At 50.9% G+C, this 23,278-nt stretch overlaps 1 protein-coding gene and 2 pseudogenes across 1 annotated transcript; 2 read left to right on the forward strand and 1 right to left on the reverse strand.

The window, feature by feature from the left end:
* Positions 1-9,639: 9,639 nt before the first annotated feature.
* LOC142302226 (high mobility group protein B1 pseudogene) lies at positions 9,640-11,017 on the reverse strand (annotated as a pseudogene).
* A 322-nt stretch (positions 11,018-11,339) lies between these two features.
* LOC142302227 (histone H1.10-like) lies at positions 11,340-11,918 on the forward strand. Its single transcript, XM_075343312.1, has one exon. The coding sequence runs from the start codon at positions 11,340-11,342 to the stop codon at positions 11,916-11,918; it is 579 nt and encodes a 192-aa protein (XP_075199427.1).
* Positions 11,919-13,507: 1,589 nt separating this feature from the next.
* Positions 13,508-13,917, forward strand: LOC142302630 (histone H3-like; annotated as a pseudogene).
* Positions 13,918-23,278: the final 9,361 nt, after the last annotated feature.

Raw genomic sequence — 23,278 nt, forward strand, 5'->3', positions numbered from 1 at the left:
AGCCTTTATGGACTGTTCCCACTAGGTCCAGAATCGGGGCACTAGCGCAACGAGGGGGATAGGGCCTTCCATACAAGCAGCCCATTGAAATGCCAAGCGTGAGCCATGAGAGCAGTCTCCCACACTTAGCCACAGTGGGGAGCGGGGCCCGACATATTCCAGACTACTGGGCCTCTACGGTGAATTTAAACTTTGTGGCAGGAGGCAGGTCACGCATCACCAGGCAGCACTGCGGGGGACGGGACCCGGACGAGCTCCCCGAGAGAGGCAGCGGCACCAGGGACTTGGATTACCCGGTTGTCAGCATCTGTTTATTGGCTGAGTGAGTACCTGAGTGATTTCCACTTAACGGCACCGAGTAGCCTCATCCAGAGTTCTGGGGCCTACCCCTACCCGTGGAGGGTAGTGACACCTTGTTGCCCCACTCCATCACCCTGGGTACTCCCAACGGCAGCAGCGGTACTCCCAGTTACCGCACACCACGGGTGGCGTCATGAACTACAACTCCTCTGTAAATATCCCCTTTTTACTTTAGAGTGTGGCCACTAAGCCCCCGGGTCCGGAGACCCTCGAGCCACGAACTGACACTATCCCGGATCCGAGCGGTTTGACCCGCTGCTGGGGCGGCACACGTGACTCATGAAGCCGGTGTATGAAGAAAGCTCAGTAACTGCTGCCGCTTCACTTCTTAAGCCTCACTCCGGCATTTTTGTTATTGCACCTCTGGACTGGTGCCCTGACCCCGTCTGATACTCACCTTCCGATGCCTTCACCTATGTTCAGCAGTGCTCCAGTCTCCGGGGATTTGTGACCTGCTGGCAGCGCGGGTGTTTTTTGGAGGTCACCAAGCAATGGATCTCCATGGGAGCCTCGTTCTGGCTCTCATAAGATGCATTGAGCTCTTGTGATGTAACTTCTGGCTTCCAACCAGTTACATGTCATGTGTACACGAAGGCGCCGCGGGATCGGAATGGTGCCTAAGTGGTGAAGATGCCAGAAGGTGAGTTCATGACCGGGGGCCACGCCATCGCTGAAAAAACAAACTAATGCAGGCGTGGTGCCAGGGCCGGCGTCAGCACCCGGCAAACCCGGGCAAATGCCGGGGCCCTGGAGAGCCGGGGGGGCCCACTCGGCCTCGTCAGTTCTCCTGTCCCTTGGCCGGGGCCCACTCGCCTTTACAGTTCTGCTGCCCCAGGCCGAGTTCCGGGGACCGCAGTCCTCGGCAGCAATCTGCGGCGCCGTCATTTTAAGGCGTGCAGACATCCTAGTTTGAACTTCATCTGTGGGCGGAGCTACCGCCTTCTCAGTCCCACAGATGAAGGAGGCGAGCTTCTGTCCGGCGCTGTGTGGGCCCCTCTCCACCGTGACCTAATCGGGTAAGTGCCCTCTCCGCCTCCCCATTATGGGCCCCCGTGAGGTGCTTCTACCCCCCTCAGATGTATGCCCTGCCAACACTCCCCCCGCCGATGCCGCGGGTGCTGTCCCCGCAGAGCAGCAGAGTTGTGTGTGTTTGTCTGTATGTAGCAGAGTTGTGTGTGTTTGTCTGTATGTAGCAGAGTTGTGTGTGTTTGTCTGTATGTAGCAGAGTTGTGTGTTTGTCTGTATGTAGCAGAGTTGTGTGTGTTTGTCTGTATGTAGCAGAGTTGTGTGTGTTTGTATGTAGCAGAGTTGTGTGTGTTTGTATGTAGCAGAGTTGTGTGTGTTTGTCTGTATGTAGCAGAGTTGTGTGTGTTTGTCTGTATGTAGCAGAGTTGTGTGTGTTTGTCTGTATGTAGCAGAGTTGTGTGTGTTTGTCTGCCTGTATGTAGCAGAGTTGTGTGTGTGTGTGTCTGTAAGTGTATATGACTGTATAGATTTGTCTGTTTATATGTATTTTTGTGAGTTTGTCTTTAAATATGTATATGTACGTGTTCGTATCGGTGTCTGTGTGTGGATGGGGCCCACTGGGACTCTTCCGCGCAGGGCCCACAAGAACCTGGAGCCGGCCCTGCGTGGTGCTTTTATGTCTAGGGTTAGGGTTTCTCCCGCTCTGTGTGATCCGCGGGGTCAGGCGGAGGTCTCTGCTGTGCGGGAAGATCTGATCGTAATTACACCGCCACATACAGTATACTCAGCGCTGTGCAGGGGTATACAGCGCTATATGGAGGGTGAGCGGCGCTCTGGGGTAATACAGCCATGAGGATTATACAGAATATTATATTCACAAGGATCGGACCCGAAATCCCGGGAGCAACAGGATAAATACGAGACATTCCCGCAATTCCTGGCTCCTCTGATCTCACTCAGGTCCAAGGATCACCCGAGAACAGAAATGCTGAACCCTGTGGATACGGCCGAGAGCGACTGTCTGCAGCGGCCGATGGCGAATACAGGCGAGAAACGGATGTAACACAAGTGCTGTATACGGACAGGTCAGGGGTATATAGCGCTATATGGGAGGCGGGGATCGGGTATAAGCGGAGCCGTGAGAGCGAGTCACAACCCAGATCATAAACCCGAGTGCAACTTATTATACCCACTGAGCCAACCTAATACACAGCACTAAATCCACTGCCGGGTGCGGCTCATCCTCATCCCCCCTATTATAGAGACTCCACCAAGTAACATCTGCAGAGATCACAGCAGAGATGAGCGGCGCCAGCTCCTGTGAGGACGGGGTCAGCTCCTGTGAGGACGGGGCCAGCTCCTGTGAGGACGGGGCCAGCTCCTGTGAGGACGGGGCCAGCTCCTGTGAGGACGGGGTCAGCTCCTGTGAGGACGGGGTCAGCTCCTGTGAGGACGGGGCCAGCTCCTGTGAGGACGGGGCCAGCTCCTGTGAGGACGGGGCCAGCTCCTGTGAGGACGGGGCCAGCTCCTGTGAGGACGGGGCCAGCTCCTGTGAGGACGGGGCCAGCTCCTGTGAGGACGGGGCCAGCTCCTGTGAGGACGGGGCCAGCTCCTGTGAGGACGGGGCCAGCTCCTGTGAGGACGGGGCCAGCTCCTGTGAGGACGGGGCCAGCTCCTGTGAGGACAGGGTGGTGGCTCTTAGAAGAGCCTTTGTGTTGTGGAGGATGCGGGGTCAGCGGCGTCACTTGCCCTTCTTGCTGCTCTCCGTCTTCTTGGGCAGCAGCACGGCCTGGATGTTGGGCAGGACGCCTCCCTGGGCGATGGTCACCCCACCCAGCAGCCTGTTCAGCTCCTCGTCATTGCGCACGGCCAGCTGCAGGTGCCGGGGGATGATGCGGGTCTTCTTGTTGTCCCGGGCGGCATTGCCGGCCAATTCCAGGATCTCAGCGGTCAGATACTCCAGCACAGCGGCCAGATAGACCGGAGCGCCGGCGCCCACCCTCTCGGCGTAGTTGCCCTTGCGGAGAAGCCTGTGCACACGACCGACCGGGAACTGCAGTCCTGCCCGGGATGAGCGGGTCTTGGCCTTAGCTCGGGTCTTCCCTCCTTGTTTGCCGCGTCCAGACATCGCTGTGGTTTCAAAGATCAGCAGGTAAAGAACTGTAATGTGAGGATTGTGCCGGCTCCGGAGTGTTTTATAAGCTATTGCTCCGCCCTCCTCTCCTGTCATTGACTGAATCTGAAGTCATCCATGGAAATGAGACTTGTGGATCCACCAATGAGCTGCGAGGGCGGAGATCATGACGTTTACACTGGTCACATGCCTTTGTCACCCAATAGAGCAGCGATGTGACAGCAGTGCTCATTTGCATGGCCGGGCTATAAATACGGCCGCTCTGGGAGGAGCAGGATCATAGTGATGGGTAAAATGCGATTTTTTTGGTGAGCCGGCTCTTTTGGCTCCGAAAACGGCTCTTCATTTCCTATTACCTTTGGCTTTAAATTTGAAGCCCAATTCTGGTATGTTTTAACCCATGATTGTATACCTTTTAGTAAAAATCTACACATGTGCCAATTTATGACATAAAACAGAATAGTTTCCAGAATAACCAGATTTTATATTATTTGCTGTAAAAACTTTAACAAACACAATGTTTGATAAAAAAAAAGTGCAGAAATCAAACAAGTGCAATTCAATTAGCTCAACACTACTGGCAATTGTATGCAAAATCGGATGTGATGTGAGAGGCTGCACTGCCTTGTATAGGACTAGTTCTGTGCATGAACTCGGTCCCTCAGATTGGCACTGCTATCATGTAACAGGGGCTGCTGGGAGGTTATTCACCAGCAACAACAGAACCATTCCAAGTTTCACTAGCTAATGGTGCATTTACACAGTCGCTGCAGCCCCCGAGCCTGCGATCCAGTGATGCTCAATCCAGCATCGCGGATCATTTGTTCTCTTCCATTCAAGTGAATGGGAGAGAACAAGGGACGCACATTTACATCCGCTGTTTCTCCCTCGCTCAGCGAGGATTTACAAGCTGGCGGTAAATAACTATAATCAGGCTAAATCCAGATGCCAGTGTTCCTTTAATAAAGTGCCTGACTGCCTGACTGCTGCTTGTCACAGATTGGAGGGGGGCGGGGCTGTAAGTCAGTGCTATGTGCGGCAGCAGGAGGAGCATGCATTCTCAGTCTCCTGGATAAGATCAGAGTGACTACTGCCGGGAGGGAGGGGCCGAGAGGGGCGGGGCAAGAGGGGACTGACTGTGGAAGGGAACTGGCAAAGAGCCGTTTACATTTCAATTGGCTCCCTGCCAGGAGCCGACTCATATGATTCACTATGAAGAGCCGGCTCTTAGAGCCGGCTCGTTTAGGAGCTACCCATCACTACAGGATCATTATTCTCTCTCCAGTGAAGAGATCTCTCTGCTCTCATCATGCCTGATCCCGCCAAGTCCGCCCCAGCGCCCAAGAAGGGCTCCAAGAAAGCCGTGACCAAGACTCAGAAGAAGGACGGCAAGAAGCGGAGGAAGAGCCGGAAGGAGAGCTATGCCATCTACGTGTACAAGGTGCTGAAGCAGGTGCACCCCGACACCGGCATCTCCTCCAAGGCCATGGGCATCATGAACTGCTTTGTCGGTGACATCTTCGAGCGCATCGCAGGGGAAGCCTCCCGCCTGGCGCACTACAACAAGCGCCACACCATCACCTCCCGGGAGATCCAGACCGCCGTGCGCCTGCTGCTGCCCGGAGAGCTGGCCAAGCACGCCGTGTCCGAGGGCACCAAGGCCGTCACCAAGTACACCAGCGCCAAGTGATCACCACCGCTGCTCCACACCACAAAGGCTCTTCTAAGAGCCACCACATTGTCTAATCTGAGCTTTATACTGCGCTGTATCAGTTTCTGGCTGTGGCAGTGATTGGAGCAGATCCTCTGCGCTGCGATGGTCGCTACAGATGAGGTTTGTGGCTGGAGGATTTCGGTGATGATCGTGTGTATGGGGGGGATGGAGCTGCCCGGGGACTTGTTACCTCCAGCGGCCTCCGCTCTGTAGTGACCAGGGAAGGACATGGAGGTATATACTGCACTGGGGGATATATAGCAATGTACGGGAGGATACAGCGCTATATGGAGCTATGCGGTATCTGCCCGCAAAGGAGGATATGTACAGATCTGTAATGCAGCACATGGGGAGTGCGGGGGGATGAGGCTGCTCCGTGCAGTGACATAATCTATTACTGGTTTATCTGGGGCTGTGATTTGCAGTCACTGATCTGATATCGGCTGCTACACGGTAATATGGAAATATAAAGCGCTATATGGAGGTACACAGCAGTATATCAGGATTATGAATCACTATGGAGAGATACAGCCCTACATGGATAAATACAACAGACTAATGAGGGGACATCTGGAAACTTAGCATGCGGATCATACAATCAGAGATCGAGGGACTTTCTTCTCTTCTTTTTTTATTCTATATTAGAAAAGTTTCTGATCCCTGTGGGATTATTATGTACTTTACTATGACCTGGAGATATGTAATTTTATGAGAAGTACTAAATTGCATATTATATACTGTATATGGAATAAGAATATTACAGGGCCTATATTTATGGGTGCTGTGTATGGTTACCATTGCCTATACTATAGACTGCTTTGTTGTCCCGGCCACCCTTCCCCAGTTCTGGAGGGTTACATTTTGCAGCCTTTTTCCTTACTATGCCCATTGTCATGTTTTTTTTATTGAGTAACTAATAAAATGGAATTTTTATGGATTAATCAGCATCATTAGTATTCCTGCGGGGATGCAAGTGGTTTAATGAGGGGACATGGCACAATGTTATCAGGCGGTGAGGAACCAGAGCCCAGCTCCCCAGTAATGCCTGAGTGCAGCCATGTGCGGAGCACGGATAGTTACTGCCGGGACTAACTGCAAAGAGGAGAATCATCTCCATGGAGAGAAAGATATTTATTGCACGTACAAAAAAAATCCATATCGGCAATGTCTACACTGACGCGTTTCTGGTGCATCAATCAAATTTAGTCATATTTAAAATGGCGTCAGAGGTCAATATAAATAGTCACTAACTGAGCTCCAGTGATCTCATGTAGATCAACCCAAAGAGGTGATATCCAGCATTATACGGGACTATACAATGCTATATGGCAGTGTACAGCACTAATATGGGACTTTATGGCTCTATATGGTGGTTTTATCGCAGTATATGGAGATATTCACAATAATATTGGAATATACAGAGCTATAGAGAGTTTACTGGAATGAAGGTTATGTCTATATTTAACATTAACAGTGTAGAAGCGGGAAAATAACCAGACAATGAGCGGGAAATTCAAAATTCCCAACAGTTCGGTGCTCAGCCAATCAGAAGAGGAGGGGCAGAGCAAAAGACTTAAATTTTCCGCCCTGGTACGCGTCATCCCTCCTGTTCTCTCTCTGGTCCTCCCTCGATCTATATAAAGGAGGACTGTGCGCTCGTCAGTCATAGTTTTCTGCTAACTACGTGGAAGATGTCTGGACGCGGCAAAGGAGGGAAAGGTCTGGGGAAGGGCGGCGCCAAGCGGCACAGGAAGGTTCTCCGGGACAACATCCAGGGCATCACCAAGCCCGCCATCCGCCGTCTCGCCCGCAGAGGAGGCGTCAAGCGCATCTCCGGCCTCATCTATGAGGAGACTCGCGGCGTCCTGAAAGTCTTCCTGGAGAACGTGATCCGTGACGCCGTCACCTACACCGAGCACGCCAAGAGGAAGACCGTCACCGCCATGGACGTGGTGTACGCGCTCAAGCGCCAGGGCCGCACTCTCTACGGCTTCGGGGGTTAATTCTGCTCTATCCTAACACAACACAAAGACTCTTTTCAGAGCCGCCCACATCTTCCAAGGAGAGACTACAGCTCCTGCTGCGGGGGGAGGGGCTGCGCTCGATCACATCTGTTCTGGAAATTGGTGGGAACGCCGCCGTTACTAAAGGGTTAAAATTGAGAGTGAGAATAAACCTGTTGGCGGAGCCAGACTCGTGCTGATTGGCTGAGCACTGAATATGAGAATCCTGCACAATGATTGCTAATTTCTTTCTCTCCCGCGTTGTATGGCGGGAGATCTCGTGTGGCTGGGGGTGAATGTCTGATTGATAGGGTATATTCAGCACTATATGGCATTACAGTGTATTTTTTATGAATATTCAGTGTTGTGTGGTGGGTGAACATTTTATTGCTTGAAGGTTTACTGCATTTTCTGTGGGATACAGCATATGAGTATTATACAGGGCTATATGAAGGGTATACAAGACTAGAAAGCACATGATGCATGTAAAGCTCTATATGGCAGGAAGGGTGAAGGAGATGCAGCGCCATGTGGTGCACATACAACAATGTGGGCGTTTACAGCAGTGTATGGAGGTATAAAGCTCACTAGTAAGGGCTCTAATAGGGTTACGTGCAGCATGGAGGCTCAGTGGTTAGCACTGCAGTCTTGTGGTGGGTCAGTGGTTAGCACTGCAGTCTTGTGGTGGGTCAGTGGTTAGCACTGCAGTCTGGTGGCTCGGTGGTTAGAACTGCAGTCTTGTGGTGGTTCCGTGGTTAGCACCGTAATGTTGCAGCTCTGGGGTCCTGGTTTCAAATCCCACAAAGGACAACATCTGCATGGAGTCTGTATGTTCTCCCCGTGTTTCTGTGCGTTTCCCCGGTTCTCCCCACACTATAATATCTGATGGGGAATATATATATATAAATATTGAGCCCCACTAGTGGCCGTGATGGTCACATCTCTAAAGCTGTCAAATTAATAGAGCTGTATAAGTGAGTAAAATAAGCTGCATCGAGGATTTACAGCACTTTGAGGAAATACAGCAGAGTACGGCGGCTACACAGGGAGCCGGGAATACATGAGTGTATACAGCACAGAATATAAGGAGCACCAGAGAGTAATCTGCGCCATCTGGAGAGTATATTGTGCTGTATACCTGTACATTGTATTCCTCAGCATTGAGCGGGGACATGCGCAGACATCACTAAGTAACACCATCAGATATAGGAGGAGCGAGGATCCTATAAGGAGATGGGGTCGCAATAGACAGAACGTGCTGTATAATGAAGGTTATAAATATAATGTGATTATTATCGTCACTTACTGCTGTAGATTCTTACATTGCACTGCATGGGGTCTGTGTCTGCATAAGTAATGATTGGGACCGACATCCATTGCCTATTGGTCGCTGGTGCTGCTTTGTGCAGCGCTATTGGCTGTGTTCGGCCGTGGTTACTGTTTTCCCATTGCTCCGCATTGATAGGCAGCAGTGTCCGTCATGTCATGGATCGGAAGCTGATTGGAGGACTGAAGGGAGGAAGCAGGAGCCGCTCCCCGCTGTAGCTATCATGTCGCCTACTATTGTTACATGCATCAATGTAACATCATGTAACTAGACAAGCTGCCACATACCCCTGATGAATCTGGGCAGCAATCAGTAATTCAGATAAAACGCGTAGGGCGCGTACATGATAGAGATCACAGGCACTAGAGATAAAATGATCTACCACTCAGTACATTGCACAGGGCTTATCAGCAGTAGAGCTGTAGGGAATCGTCACCGTCCAACTCCCAGGCATCTTCACGTGGTCTGATATCACTGACTGAGTATAGTAGAAATGATCACTCTTCTGGCTGGAGATGCATACTATACCAGGAAAACCTGATTTAGTTACTGGAAAGGCTCCTCTAACGCTGCTACCAGCTCTCACATTTGGCCACTGAAAATGGGATGTATAGCCTGTTTATGCTGACTGGTATTATTAGTCTACTCAGTCACTGACTAGAATGTTGTAATAGTCACTTGAGCATTTCATAAATAGATAATTGACTATCCATCAGGGTGACCTTATTGAATAATTCTAATATGTTGGCCTCTCTCAGATCTATTGATCTATCAGCATTATATGATCTGGTCAGTGACTGATGCATTTAGTCTACTCTGGTTTTAAATAATTGCAGAATGAATGCTTGATAAAAAGCGCGTGTAATATGTATTGTGGATGGGTAGATCATATTTAGGCAGCAGTTTGCACCTCCCGTTATGTTTTTTTTTTATATTAGCGATTTCCATAATTGGACATTATAGGAATTGATTTTAAATTATCAAAAAAGGGGTTGATTTTTATCTCCAAAATAAAGGAACCTGTGAAACAATTTAATAATTCTTTTTGGAGGACATTTATTACACGTTCAGTGAAAAGGATGTAATGAACGTTATATGCTAAATAGATAGATAAAACCAGGTTGATGGACATTGCTCATTCATTCTCCTCTTCTTTTTCATCATCCTCATCTCTTGCACTTTTTAGGCTCAGCAGGGACATTTTTGGCTCCATCTAGTTTGCCTTTGGACCGATACAGTGCTATATCCTTGCACGTCTTCAGTTTGGATGTTTTCTTCTCGTGAGGCGCCTTTTTTTCTGATGAAATGTTATTCCACATCTCTCCTCATTTCTTTGCCTCGTCCCCAATGATCAGACCTGGCTGCTGCCCTCTGATTTCAGGACGGAAGACAAAGCAAAACAAGAAGAAAACAGAGGAAGCATTTGGGTCTTTAAACTTCTTTCCTGTTTCTCCTTTGGTGGCATGTAAGCTTTCATTTCACTTTCATAACGAAACTTTCCCTTCTCAGCTGCGGACATAGTCTTCCCCTGTTCCCAGCAATTATTGGGGAATTCTGCATGTTCAGATTTGCATCAGGATGATTTTCCATCTGCTCTTCTCTGCAAGTCTGTACAAAGTAGACATAGAAGATCACTATACTGTACACAATGCTGTATAAATTGTACACACAGCTGTATATATTGTACACACTGCTGTATATATTGTACACACTGCTGTATATATTGTACACTGTGTATACTAAACACCATGTTCTGTTATTATGGACACTTATAAGGCTGTTTGTCAGTGCTGTATATATTGGATACACTGATAGATACACTATACCCTGTATATACTGTTTACCTTGATCTATTATTATGGGCAATTATAATGCTGTTGATTAGTGCTGTGCTGATTGTGCAGTCTGTGCAGTATATACAGCGGAGCTCTGTGTGTGGATTCTGCATTTGTGTCTCCGCTTCTTCCTCAGTATTTCACCTTTTGCACAATAGTTGGTGTCAGATGCGTGAATTAATATTTCTGTGATCACACTGATTTTTTTCTGCTTTCTGATGGGGAGTGAGTCGCATTGTGAAGCCATCGCCCGATCACAGCTCTTCCCTCCATTACAGGCCTCAGAGATAAAAGCTTCACAGAGGATAAGACACAATCTTGTGCCGGAGATCGCACTCATCCTCCTCCGGGTGTGATCCACTAATGTGAGACGTGTCCTCCCCCCAATACTCTGCACACACGGGATAGATTTATATTCCAGCTCCGGGAGGTGCAGGCAGCGGAGGCCATCGCCTGTGTTACGCTTCTGGGCTCTCAGCAGCTCCAGGTCGCCCCCACATCGTACATTCCGCTTCCTGCACGGTGGATATTGTAGTGAAGATCCCAGTGGTGGTGACAAGAGCCGGGAATAGGAGGACGAGCTCCCGCAGCAGGTTTATCTTCCCGGACACTCAGTGATGAGCAGATCCGGAGGACGGCGGCGCTGATCCCGGGATCCTCTGCGCTCTTTCCCGGCATCTCTGGCAGTGACGGCCACACACGCTCCGCGGAGATGATGGCGGAGGAGAAGTGATGGCGGAAGCTCCTCACCCGTCCGGCTGTAGCCGATAATATAGAGCTTTTATCCCGGGCAGGGAAGCACAAGGGGAGAGCGGAGCTTCACTGGGCTCAGCCGGGAGAAGGCGGGGCCTGTGCTCAGTGTCAGCCAATAGAAGCTCAGGAGGGTTCAGCTCAGCAGCCAATCAGTGCGCAGTAAGACTGTATATATAACAGGCGCCTCCAGCTCCGGCCTCAGTATTTTTCTCTCAGGAGAATTTTGTGCTTCTTTCCCGCTCACACGATGGCAGAGACCGCACCGGCCGCCGCTCCTCCTCCCGCCGAACCGGCCGCCAAATCTAAGAAGGCGCCGAAGAAATCCGGGGCCGCCAAGAAAAGCAGCAAACCCTCCGGTCCCAGCGCCTCCGAGCTGATCATGAAAGCCGTGTCCGCCTCCAAGGAGCGCAGTGGGGTGTCTCTGGCCGCCCTGAAGAAGCTTCTGTCTGCCGGAGGATACGATGTGGAGAGGAATAACAGCCGCCTGAAGCTGGCCATCAAGGCTCTGGTCAACAAGGGCTCCCTGCTCCAGGTGAAGGGCAGCGGCGCCTCCGGGTCCTTCAAGCTGAACAAGAAGCAGGAGACGAAAGACAAAGCGGCCAAGAAGAAGCCAGCAGCTGCGGCCAAGCCTAAGAAGCCGGCAGCCAAGAAAGCGGCCAAATCTCCGAAGAAGCCCAAGAAGGCTCCGGCCGCGGCCAAGAAAAGCCCGAAAAAGGCCAAGAAGCCCGCAGCAGCCGCCAAGAAAGCGGCAAAGAGCCCCAAGAAGGTGACGAAGAGTCCGGCTAAGAAGGCGACTAAAGCCAAGAAGCCCGCGGCCAAGAAATAAGCGGGAGCCGCTCTGTCCTCCTACCACAAAGGCTCTTCTCAGAGCCACCACCTTGTCCTGCAGAGCTGTATGATCAGTGCCACCACCTTGTCCTGCAGAGCTGTATGATCAGTGTCACCACCTTGTCCTGCAGAGCTGTATGATCAGTGCCACAACCTTGTCCTGCAGAGCTGTATGAACAGTGTCACTCCCTTGTCCTGCAGAGCTGTATGATCAGTGCCACCACCTTGTCCTGCAGATCTGTATGATCAGAGCCACCACCTTGTCCTGCAGAGCTGTATGATCAGTGTCACCACCTTGTCCTGCAGAGCTGTATGAACAGTGTCACTCCCTTGTCCTGCAGAGCTGTATGATCAGAGCCACCACCTTGTCCTGCAGATCTGTATGATCAGAGCCACCACCTTGTCATGCAGAGCTGTATGATCAGAGCCACCACCTTGTCCTGCAGAGCTGTATGATCAGTGTCACAACCTTGTCCTGCAGAGCTGTATCAGTGCCACCACCTTGTCCTGCAGAGCTGTATGATCAGTGTCACCACCTTGTCCTGCAGAGCTGTATGATCAGAGCCACCACCTTGTCCTGCAGAGCTGTATGATCAGAGCCACCACCTTGTCCTGCAGAGCTGTATGATCAGTGTCACCACCTTGTCCTGCAGAGCTGTATGATCAGTGCCACCACCTTGTCCTGCAGAGCTGTATGAACAGTGTCACTCCCTTGTCCTGCAGAGCTGTATGATCAGTGCCACCACCTTGTCCTGCAGATCTGTATGATCAGAGCCACCACCTTGTCCTGCAGAGCTGTATGATCAGTGCCACCACCTTGTCCTGCAGAGCTGTATGATCAGTGCCACCACCTTGTCCTGCAGAGCTGTATGATCAGTGTCACCACCTTGTCCTGCAGAGCTGTATGATCAGTGCCACCACCTTGTCCTGCAGAGCTGTATGATCAGTGCCACCACCTTGTCCTGCAGAGCTGTATGATCAGAGCCACCACCTTGTCCTGCAGAGCTGTATGATCAGTGCCACAACCTTGTCCTGCAGAGCTGTATGATCAGAGTCACCACCTTGTCCTGCAGAGCTGTATGATCAGAGCCACCACCTTGTCCTGCAGACCTGTGTGATCAGTGTCTACACTTTGTCGTTTCCCTGTGATCTGTAGACAGTGACTGTCTATAGATTTCCGCTGTGATGTCATATACAGGGGGCGGTAGATGTAGGGAGCAGAGTTCTCGGGGATGTAGTGATTATGCGGGAGCTGCACTGTAGAGCGCTGTGTGCGGGAAGATGGAGCTGCAGTTACATCGATGTCGTTTGCTCCAGATCCGCGTGCAGCCTGGATGTGACTTGGAGGAGACAGAGGCGGGACTACGGGGGGATTAAAGCGGGGTTAGTTGGGGGTGTGGAGCTTATTCAGAAAAATGATTGGTCAGAGATATTAGATGTTTATTGGCTACATGATTTTTTTTTGGTAAGCAACCAATGGAGACCAGAGGGCGTGTTTCTCACAGACCAATGATGACGCGCACAGGAGGATAAATACTCTGCTCCCGCCGCTCCTCGCATCACTCCTGTTCTCTTCTATACATCGCTATGGCCAGAACTAAGCAGACCGCCCGTAAATCCACCGGAGGGAAAGCTCCCCGCAAGCAGCTGGCCACTAAGGCCGCCAGGAAGAGCGCTCCCGCCACCGGCGGAGTGAAGAAGCCGCATCGCTACCGGCCGGGGACAGTCGCTCTCCGGGAGATCCGCCGCTACCAGAAATCCACCGAGCTGCTGATCGGAAGCTTCCCTTCCAGCGCCTGGTGAGAGAGATCGCCCAGGACTTCAAGACCGATTTGCGCTTCCAGAGCTCGGCCGTCATGGCCCTGCAGGAGGCCAGCGAGGCTTATCTGGTGGGGCTGTTCGAGGACACCAACCTGTGCGCCATCCACGCCAAGAGGGTCACCATCATGCCCAAAGACATCCAGCTGGCCCGCCGCATCCGCGGGGAGAGGGCGTAGATCTGTCCCGGCCCCAGCACAACACAAAGGCTCTTTTCAGAGCCACCACATCCTCCCTCAGACGAGCTGATTCCTGGTCTCTGATTCTCCTCATTCCCCGCAGTGTCCGGGGCGCGGTCCCTACATGTGACGGGCGGCGCTGCGGAGGCTCCTGTTTGTTGCTTATTTTCTTTGCTCTGTCAGCACAAGCCGCAGCGTCCCTCTGTATCTGGATTATCGCACCGGTGTGGTTTCTTACCATCTGTCCCATTACTTGGAACGACTCATTGTGCAGTGCCGTGAGGAGGGGGGGGGTGTGTTGGAGATTTTTTATTTCATGCCCATAAGCTCCATTGTCCTCTCACCCTAGACCGCTCTACTCTAACACAGGCTTTTCTCAGAGCCGCCACTTATCCTGGATCGGGTGTCTGATGTCGAAGCTGTGAACAGAACAGGAGCCAGTGGTAACGATTTTAGCAAGACTGATCTAGGCTACAGGAGGCCGATCCTTTACAGGAGGCCGATCCTTTACAGGAGGCCGATCCTTTACAGGAGGCCGATCCTTTACAGGAGGCCGATCCTTTACAGGAGGCCGATCCTCTACAGGAGGCCGATCCTCTACAGGAGGCCGATCCTCTACAGGAGGCCGATCCTCTACAGGAGGCCGATCCTCTACAGGAGGCCGATCCTCTACAGGAGGCCGATCCTCTACAGGAGGCCGATCCTCTACAGGAGGCCGATCCTCTACAGGAGGCCGATCTTATCACACAGTCAGGTGAGGGGCATGAACCACACACAGAAACTCTCTCTCATACACACACATGAGCTGTGTCGGTCTACTGTGCAATTTCAGTTTTATTAATATTATTATTACTGTTATATTTGTATGTGATGTGTGGTCTAGTGTGTTACTACCTCCTTTTCCAGCATCAGGAGCTATAAAGAGCCAGTGTGAGAGCAGGAGCCTCCTGGAGCTGTAGAGGATCACTCTCTGTCTCCTCACACTGCTGTTTAGTTCATAATGAACTAATCTCTGTCAGGATGGTGATAGATGAACTAGTTCACTCTGAGGAGTAGTTCATTTTGAACTACTCACTCACGAACTACCCATCACTAGTGTACAGTAGTGATGAGCGAGCATGCTTGTCACTACTCGGTACTCGCACGAGTATTGCTGTACTCGGGCTGCTCGGCGGGGACCGAGTAATCTCGCGATACTCGTGCTGTACTCGTGGTCTTCATTTCTGCATGTTGGCGCTCTTTTGAGAGCCAGCCCTCATGCAGGGATTGGCTGGCAGACCACTGCAATGCCACAGCCCTGTTAGTTGTGGAATTGCAGTGATTGGCCGGCCTGCACAGCGTGACCGAGCCTTTATACCGGCCGGCGCGCTGTGCTCTGCTCACAGCTATCCAGACAGTCAGTGCAGGGAGAGTGTCGCTGATTCAGGGAAAGCTTTGCGGCCCTTTATAGCTTTTTCAGTTGCAGGGCTGCAAACAGTGTGACCAAAAGTCCTTCTCAGGACTATTCTAGTTGTATACAGGCAGGCAGGGTATAGCCAGGTCGGAGTACAGTAGCAGAGTCCTTCTCAGGACTATTGTTGCTATATACAGGCAGGGTATAGCCAGGTCTGAATACAGGCTAGTGACCAAAAGAGTCCTTGTCAGGACTATTGTACCAGTATACAGGCAGGCAGGCAGGGTAGTGGTGACCGTATACCAGCCTTCATCATATCTGGGGCTGGTGTACACAGTGTAAAACAGTCCAGATAGTGTCTGACTTGTCTGTAATTGTCGCTCCCCAAAAAAACCTGTTAGGTTCTTATTGCGTCCGTGCTTGGTTTTTAAAACCGCACGTGTGTGCCTGTTGGTGGCAGCGTACAGGTGCACTTGTGTGCAATTTCCACAAACTTTGATATAACGCACAAGTAGTGAATATACACGTCAGCAGTGCACAGCATTGCAAAATGCGCAAGGGCATTGGCAGGGAACAAGGAAGTGGACGTGATGGTGGTGCAGGCAGAGGCCGAGGTCGTGGGCAAGGTCTAATTTCGCCACAACAAAGGGCCACATCTAGTCGCTCGCATGTCCTGTCCCAAATTCTTGGGGACCGCAGCAGTACACCGCTCTTGAACCAAGACCAGTGTCAACAGGTTGTTAGTTGGATAGCAGATAATGCTTCCAGTCAGATTGGCACCACCACAAACACTCTGTCTTCCACACGGTCAAGTGTCAGTAGCCGTGATACTGCACCGCACATTTCTGAACCTGATCCTCCTTCCTACCACCAGGCTGAGTACACGTCCTCCTCGGACATTAATGATCCCACACTTGGACACTCGGAAGAGCTGTTCACGTTTCCATTCGCACATTCTGGCCTCTCGCCAGCTCATATTGAAGTGGGTCATGAGGAGATCGTCTGTACAGATGGCCAAATATTTGAGCAGCCACGTTCTCACGAAGTTGGCAACGTGTCTCAACAAGTGGTGGACGATGATGAGACACAATTGTCAGGAAGTCAGGAGGAGGAGCAGGGTGCGGAAGAGGAAGACGACGTGGTGGATGATCCAGTAACTGACCCAACCTGGCAGGAGGATATGCAGAGCGAGGACAGCAGTGCACAGGGGGAGGGAGGCGTAGCATCACAACAGGCAGTAAGAAGCAGGGTGGTGGCCCCAGGCAGAAGTCAGGCAACCGTTCCCCGGAACAACACGACGACACAAGGTGCCTGTACAAATGTTAGGTCTTCCCGAGTCTGGCAGTTTTTTAAGTTGGATCCAGATGATTCAAAAAAGGCCATTTGCAACACCTGCCGTGCCAGCATCAGCAGGGGTACCAAAACTAGCAGCCTGACCACCACCAGCATGATCAGGCACATGTCAGCCAAGCACCCGACTTTGTGGGAAGTACAACAGAGTCGAGGAGCAGTGCTTGCTGATGTCACTGCTACGTCTTCGCTGGTTGTGCATGCGAGCCAATCCCCTGTCCATGCTGCCTGCGAACAAGCCTCCTGCACCTGCAGTTGCCTACGCAGAAAGAACACCATCATCAAGCACGTCCTTGTCCCAGCGCAGCGTTCAGTTATCCATTCAGCAAACCTTTGAACGCAGGCGCAAATACACTGCCAACACCCCACATGCCACAGTTCTAAATGCTAACATTTCGCGACTGCTTGCGCTGGAAATGTTGCCTTTTAGGCTGGTGGAGACAGAAGCATTCCGTGACCTGATGGCGGCAGCTGTCCCACGTTACTCGGTCCCCAGCCGCCACTATTTCTCCCGGGGTGCCGTCCCCGCGTTGCATAACCACGTGTCACAAAACATCACACGTGCCCTGAACAACGCTGTTTCACCCAAGGTCCACCTAACCACAGACCCGTGGACAAGTGCTTGTGGGCAAGGCCGCTACATCTCGTTGACGGCACACTGGGTTAATATTGTGGAAGCTGGGACCCAGTCTGAGCGAGGGACGGAACACGTCCTTCCCACACCAAGGTTTGCAGGCCCTACCTCAGTCAGTGTTTCACCCACACTCTACAGCTCCGGAATGTCATGCTCTTCAGCCTCCTCCTCCTGCGCATCCTCATCCACTGTACCCTCCACACCAGTCCCAAGCTGGAAGCACTGCAGCACTGCCTCGGCGAAGCGGCAACAGGCTGTGCTGAAGCTAATCTGCATAGGTGACAAACCCCACAATGCAGAAGAGCTGTGGACAGCTCTGAAACAGCAGGCAGATCACTGGCTCACACCTCTGAACCTAAAGCCAGGAAAGGTCATGTGTGACAATGGCCGGAACCTGGTGGCGGCTTTGAGGCGAGGCCAGCTGACACATGTTCCATGCGTGGCCCATGTGCTCAACCTCATGGTTCAGCGGTTTCTAAAGTCATACCCAGAGCTGTCTGATCTGCTGGTAAAAGTTCGCCGCCTGTCTGCACATTTTCGAAAGTCACCTACTGCTTCAGCCGGCCTTGCCGGCTTTCAGCGCCGTTTGCATCTTCCGGCTCACAGACTGGTGTGTGATGTCCCCACGCGTTGGAATTCAACTCTGCACATGTTGGTCAGGATATGTGAGCAGAAGAGGGCAGTTGTTGAGTACCTGCATCACCTAAGCCGTCGGGAAATGGGTCAAACTCCACACATAACACCTGAGGAGTGGAGATGGATGTCAGACCTATGTACCATCCTCCAAAACTTTGAGGACTCCACCAAGATGGTAAGTGGTGATGACGCCATTATTAGCGTCACCATACCGCTACTCTGCCTTCTAAAACGGTCTCTGCTGAAAAACAAACATGATGCATTGCAGGCGGAGCGCGATGAGTTGCAGCAAGAAACAGTAGTGGGTGTGGGTGATAACACACAGCCCAGCCTCGTCTCATCACAACGTGCAGTGGAGGACTATGACGAGGAGGAGGATGAAGACATGGAGCAACTCTCCGGCCAAATTGAGGATATGACATGTACACCAGTCATATCCTCGGTTCAGCGTGGCTGGCCAGAGGACAGGGTAGATGAGGAGGAGGAGGAGGAGGAGGACAGCATGTTCAGTCATCTTGTTGGTCAGGCTACTGAAGTCCTGGCTGTTAAGAGTCTGGCGCACATGGCTGACTTTATGGTAAGCTGCCTGTCTCGTGACCCTCGCGTTAAGAACATCTTGGCCGACAATCATTACTGGTTGGTAACACTGTTAGACCCACGCTACAAGGAGAACTTTTTGTTTCTTATTCCCGTGGAGGAGAGGTCAACCAAAATGCAGCAGTTCCGGAAGGCCATAGTCACGGAAGTAGGCAAAGCATTCCCCTCACAAAACGCTAGCGGCATAGGTCAGGAATCAGTGGACAACCGAGGCGTACAGCCGAGAGAGGCACAAGTCCAATCCGCCAGAGGTAGGGGAACAGTCTTTAAGATGTGGGACAGTTTTCTCAGCCCCTCACGTACCACAGCCCCTGAGGTGCGGGGTAGTGCCACAAGAAATTCTAAGTTTGCCCAGATGCTGAAGGAGTACCTTGCAGATCGAACAACTGTACTCCGACATTCCTCTGTGCCTTACAATTATTGGGTATCCAAGCTGGACACGTGGCATGAATTGGCTCTCTACGCCTTGGAAGTCCTGGCCTGCCCTGCTGCTAGCGTTTTGTCAGAGCGTGTTTTTAGTGCCGCAGGTGGAATCATTTCAGATAAACGCACCCGCCTGTCAACTGAAAATGCTGACAGGCTGACTCTGATCAAGATGAACAAGGGTTGGATTGGGCCAGACTTCACCACACCACCAGCAAATGAGAGCGGAATTTAAAGTTTGCCATGTACCTCCAGTCACCCATGGGTACACACTTCTGGACTTTGGATAATCGCTGGACTGCTCCTCCTTCTCCTCATGCGCCACCATGATGATGACCGTTACAAATTGCAATACTTAGGCCTTTGTTTCAGGTATACCCCCAGTGGTAAATTTTTTCGCCCATTCTTTGCAGAATGGACATTGCAACGACAGGAGACCCGCTCCTTTGCAATGGGAACAATGTTTTGAGGCCCTCATGCACGTCTCTACCCAGGGACAACGTGGAGCCTCCCAATTTTTGGCTGCCCTGCCTAAGGGCTATAGTATAATACACCCACTTCCTGACAATGGACACTTAATGTTTTGAGGCCCTCATGCACGTCTCTACCCAGGGACAACGTGGAGCCTCCCAATTTTTGGCTGCCCTGCCTAAGGGCTATACTATAATACACCCACTTCCTGACAATGGACACTTAATGTTTTGAGGCCATCATGCACGTCTCTATCCAGGGACAACGTGGAGCCTCCCAATTTTTGGCTGCCCTGCCTAAGGGCTATACTATAATACACCCACTTCCTGACAATGGACACTTAATGTTTTGAGGCCCTCATGCACGTCTCTACCCAGGGACAACGTGGAGCCTCCCAATTTTTGGCTGCCCTGCCTAAGGGCTATACTATAATACACCCACTTCCTGACAATGGACACTTAATGTTTTGAGGCCCTCATGCACGTCTCTACCCAGGGACAACGTGGAGCCTCCCAATTTTTGGCTGCCCTGCCTAAGGGCTATACTATAATACACCCACTTCCTGACAATGGACACTTAATGTTTTGAGGCCATCATGCACGTCTCTATCCAGGGACAACGTGGAGCCTCCCAATTTTTGGCTGCCCTGCCTAAGGGCTATACTATAATACACCCACTTCCTGACAATGGACACTTAATGTTTTGAGGCCCTCATGCACGTCTCTACCCAGGGACAACGTGGAGCCTCCCAATTTTTGGCTGCCCTGCCTAAGGGCTATACTATAATACACCCACTTCCTGACAATGGACACTTAATGTTTTGAGGCCATCATGCACGTCTCTATCCAGGGACAACGTGGAGCCTCCCAATTTTTGGCTGCCCTGCCTAAGGGCTATACTATAATACACCCACTTCCTGACAATGGACACTTAATGTTTTGAGGCGCTCATGCACGTCTCTACCCAGGGACAACGTGGAGCCTCCCAATTTTTGGCTGCCCTGCCTAAGGGCTATACTATAATACACCCACTTCCTGACAATGGACACTTAATGTTTTGAGGCCCTCATGCTTGTCTCTACCCAGGGACAACGTGGAGCCTCCCAATTTTTGGCTGCCCTGCCTAAGGGCTATACTATAATACACCCACTTCCTGACAATGGACACTTAATATTTTGAGGCCATCATGCACGTCTCTATCCAGGGACAACGTGGAGCCTCCCAATTTTTGGCTGCCCTGCCTAAGGGCTATACTATAATACACCCACTTCCTTACAATGGGCACTTCAAGTTTACAGGCCCTCATGCACGTCTCTATCCAGGGACAACGTGGAGCCTCCCAATTTTTGGCTGCTCTGCCTAAGGGCTATACTATAATACACCCACTTCCTGACAATGGACACTTAATGTTTTGAGGCCCTCATACACGTCTCTACCCAGGGACAACGTGGAGCCTCCCAATTTTTGGCTGCTCTGCCTAAGGGCTATACTATAATACACCCACTTCCTGACAATGGACACTTAATGTTTTGAGGCCCTCATGCACGTCTCTACCCAGGGACAACGTGGAGCCTCCCAATTTTTGGCTGCCCTGCCTAAGGGCTATACTATAATACACCCACTTCCTGACAATGGACACTTAATGTTTTGAGGCCCTCATGCACGTCTCTACCCAGGGACAACGTGGAGCCTCCCAATTTTTGGCTGCCCTGCCTAAGGGCTATACTAAAATAGACCCACTTCCTTACAATGGGCACTTCAGGTTTACAGGCCCTCATGCACGTCTGTATGCAGGGGCATTGGTGAACCTCACAATTTTGGACTGCCCTGGCAAAGGAAAATACTACAAAGACTCAGTCACTTCCTCAAAATGGGCACATTAGACTCAAGAGGCCTTCATGTACGTCTCTTCTCAGGGACATCGGAGTGCCACCCAATGTTTTCACGTAAAATCTTTCATGTATTAATCTCAAAAAGTAACATACACCAGCTCTATCTCACTATTGGGTATGTGCCCTTAACATTTCTGCCATGAAAAATCATTTTGGGGTCATTTTGGAAGGTTTTCTGGTGAGTCCGTAAAAATGGCGTAAAACGCGGACAAAATTGTTCACAGCTGTGACTTTTCAGTGATAAATGCTTCAAGGGGTCTTCCCCATGCTGTTGCCATGTCATTTGAGCACTCTTCTGAGACTTTTGTGACATTTTTAGGGTTTCTCCATGCTGCCGGGGGGTCATTTCACAAAAATACTCGGGTCTCCCATAGGATAACATTGGGCTCGTTGCTCGGGCCGAGTACACGAGTATCTTGGGAGGCTCGGCCCGAGCTTCGAGCACCCGAGCTTTTTAGTACTCGCTCATCACTAGTGTACAGTACTATGAGGCTATAAAGCTGTATACAGTACTATATGGAATTATTATATATCCATATGTTGGGGTTTACTAGAAAAAAACCGGACAATGAGCGGGAGATTTGTCATTAACAGTTCCGCGCTCAGCCAATCAGCAGAGGAGGGGCGGAGCTGATAATGTAAATTTATTTACATCCCCTACACTCGGAGTCGCATCATCTCTGTTGTTTTCTTTCCACAATTGTTCTATGTAATAACACTGCACTCGTCATACAGACAGAGGCGCTCGATCACTGCAGTCTGTGCTGCTCTAGCCGCTTCAACCCATGGGCACTTTCCGCTTTTGCGTTTTTGTTTTTTGCTCCCCTTCTTCCGAGAGCCGTAACTTTTTTTTATTTTTCCATCAATCTTGCCATGTAAGGGCTTGTTTTTTGCGGGACGAGTTGCACTTTTAAATGAAACCATACGTTTTACCATATGGTGTACTGGAAAACGGCAAAACAATTCTAAGTGCGGAAAAATTGCAAAAAAAGTGATTGTACAATCGTTTTTGGGATATTTTATTCACTGTGTTCACTATATGGTAAAACTGATGTATCTATGTGATGCCTCAGGTCAGTGCGAGTTTGTAGACACCAAACATGTATAGGTTTACTTGTGTCTAAGGGGTTAAAACAAATTCACAAGCTTGTCCTAAAAAAGTGGCGCACGTTTTGCGCCATTTTCCAAAACCCATTGCGTTCTCATTTTTCGGGATCTGAGGCTCAGTGACTGCTTATTTTTTGCGTCTCGACCTGACATTTTTAACGGTACCATTTTTGCGCAGATGCTACATATTGATCGCCTGTTAGACTAAGTTCACATTTCCGTTGTTTTGCATCAGTCACATGCGTTGCTTGACTCATGTGACTGATGCGTTGCACAACTCCGTTGTGTGCGGGGGCGGAGCTGAGGACGTCAGTGCCGTGGTCTGCATGGCTGGGGACATGTGAGTGTGTGTGTGTGTGTGTGTATATACATGCGGAGTGCGCGAGGGGGCGGAGCCGAGCGGGGCCGTGGAGCTGAGGACGTCAGTGCCGCGGGGACTGCAGGGCTGGGGGCAAGTGTGAGTGTGTGTGTGAGTGTACACATGCGGAGTGCGGGAGGAGGCGGAGCCGAGTGGTGAAGTGTCGGCCTCCTTGCACACTGTATCCAGGGTAAATATCGGGTAACTAAAAGCAAATCACTTTATGCTTGGTTACCCGATATTTATCTTGGATACCAGCATACACCGCGAGCTCCCTGCACCCATAACCACTGTAAATATCGGGTAACTAACCAAAGCGCATTGCTTGGTTACCCGATGTTTATTCTGGTTACGGGTGCAGGGAGCCAGAGAGAGCATGCGCAGCAAAATCCTACAGATCGCGCTGCTCAAAAAACGTTACATGCTGCATTGCTCCCGCCCTGCGGTCAGTTACAAGACGACTGACCGCGACGCAGCGGATACAACGCAGCATCATCAGTC

The sequence above is a fragment of the Anomaloglossus baeobatrachus genome, chromosome 4 (genome assembly GCF_048569485.1).
Source record: "Anomaloglossus baeobatrachus isolate aAnoBae1 chromosome 4, aAnoBae1.hap1, whole genome shotgun sequence".
In the NCBI taxonomy this organism is placed as follows: Eukaryota; Metazoa; Chordata; class Amphibia; order Anura; family Aromobatidae; genus Anomaloglossus; species Anomaloglossus baeobatrachus.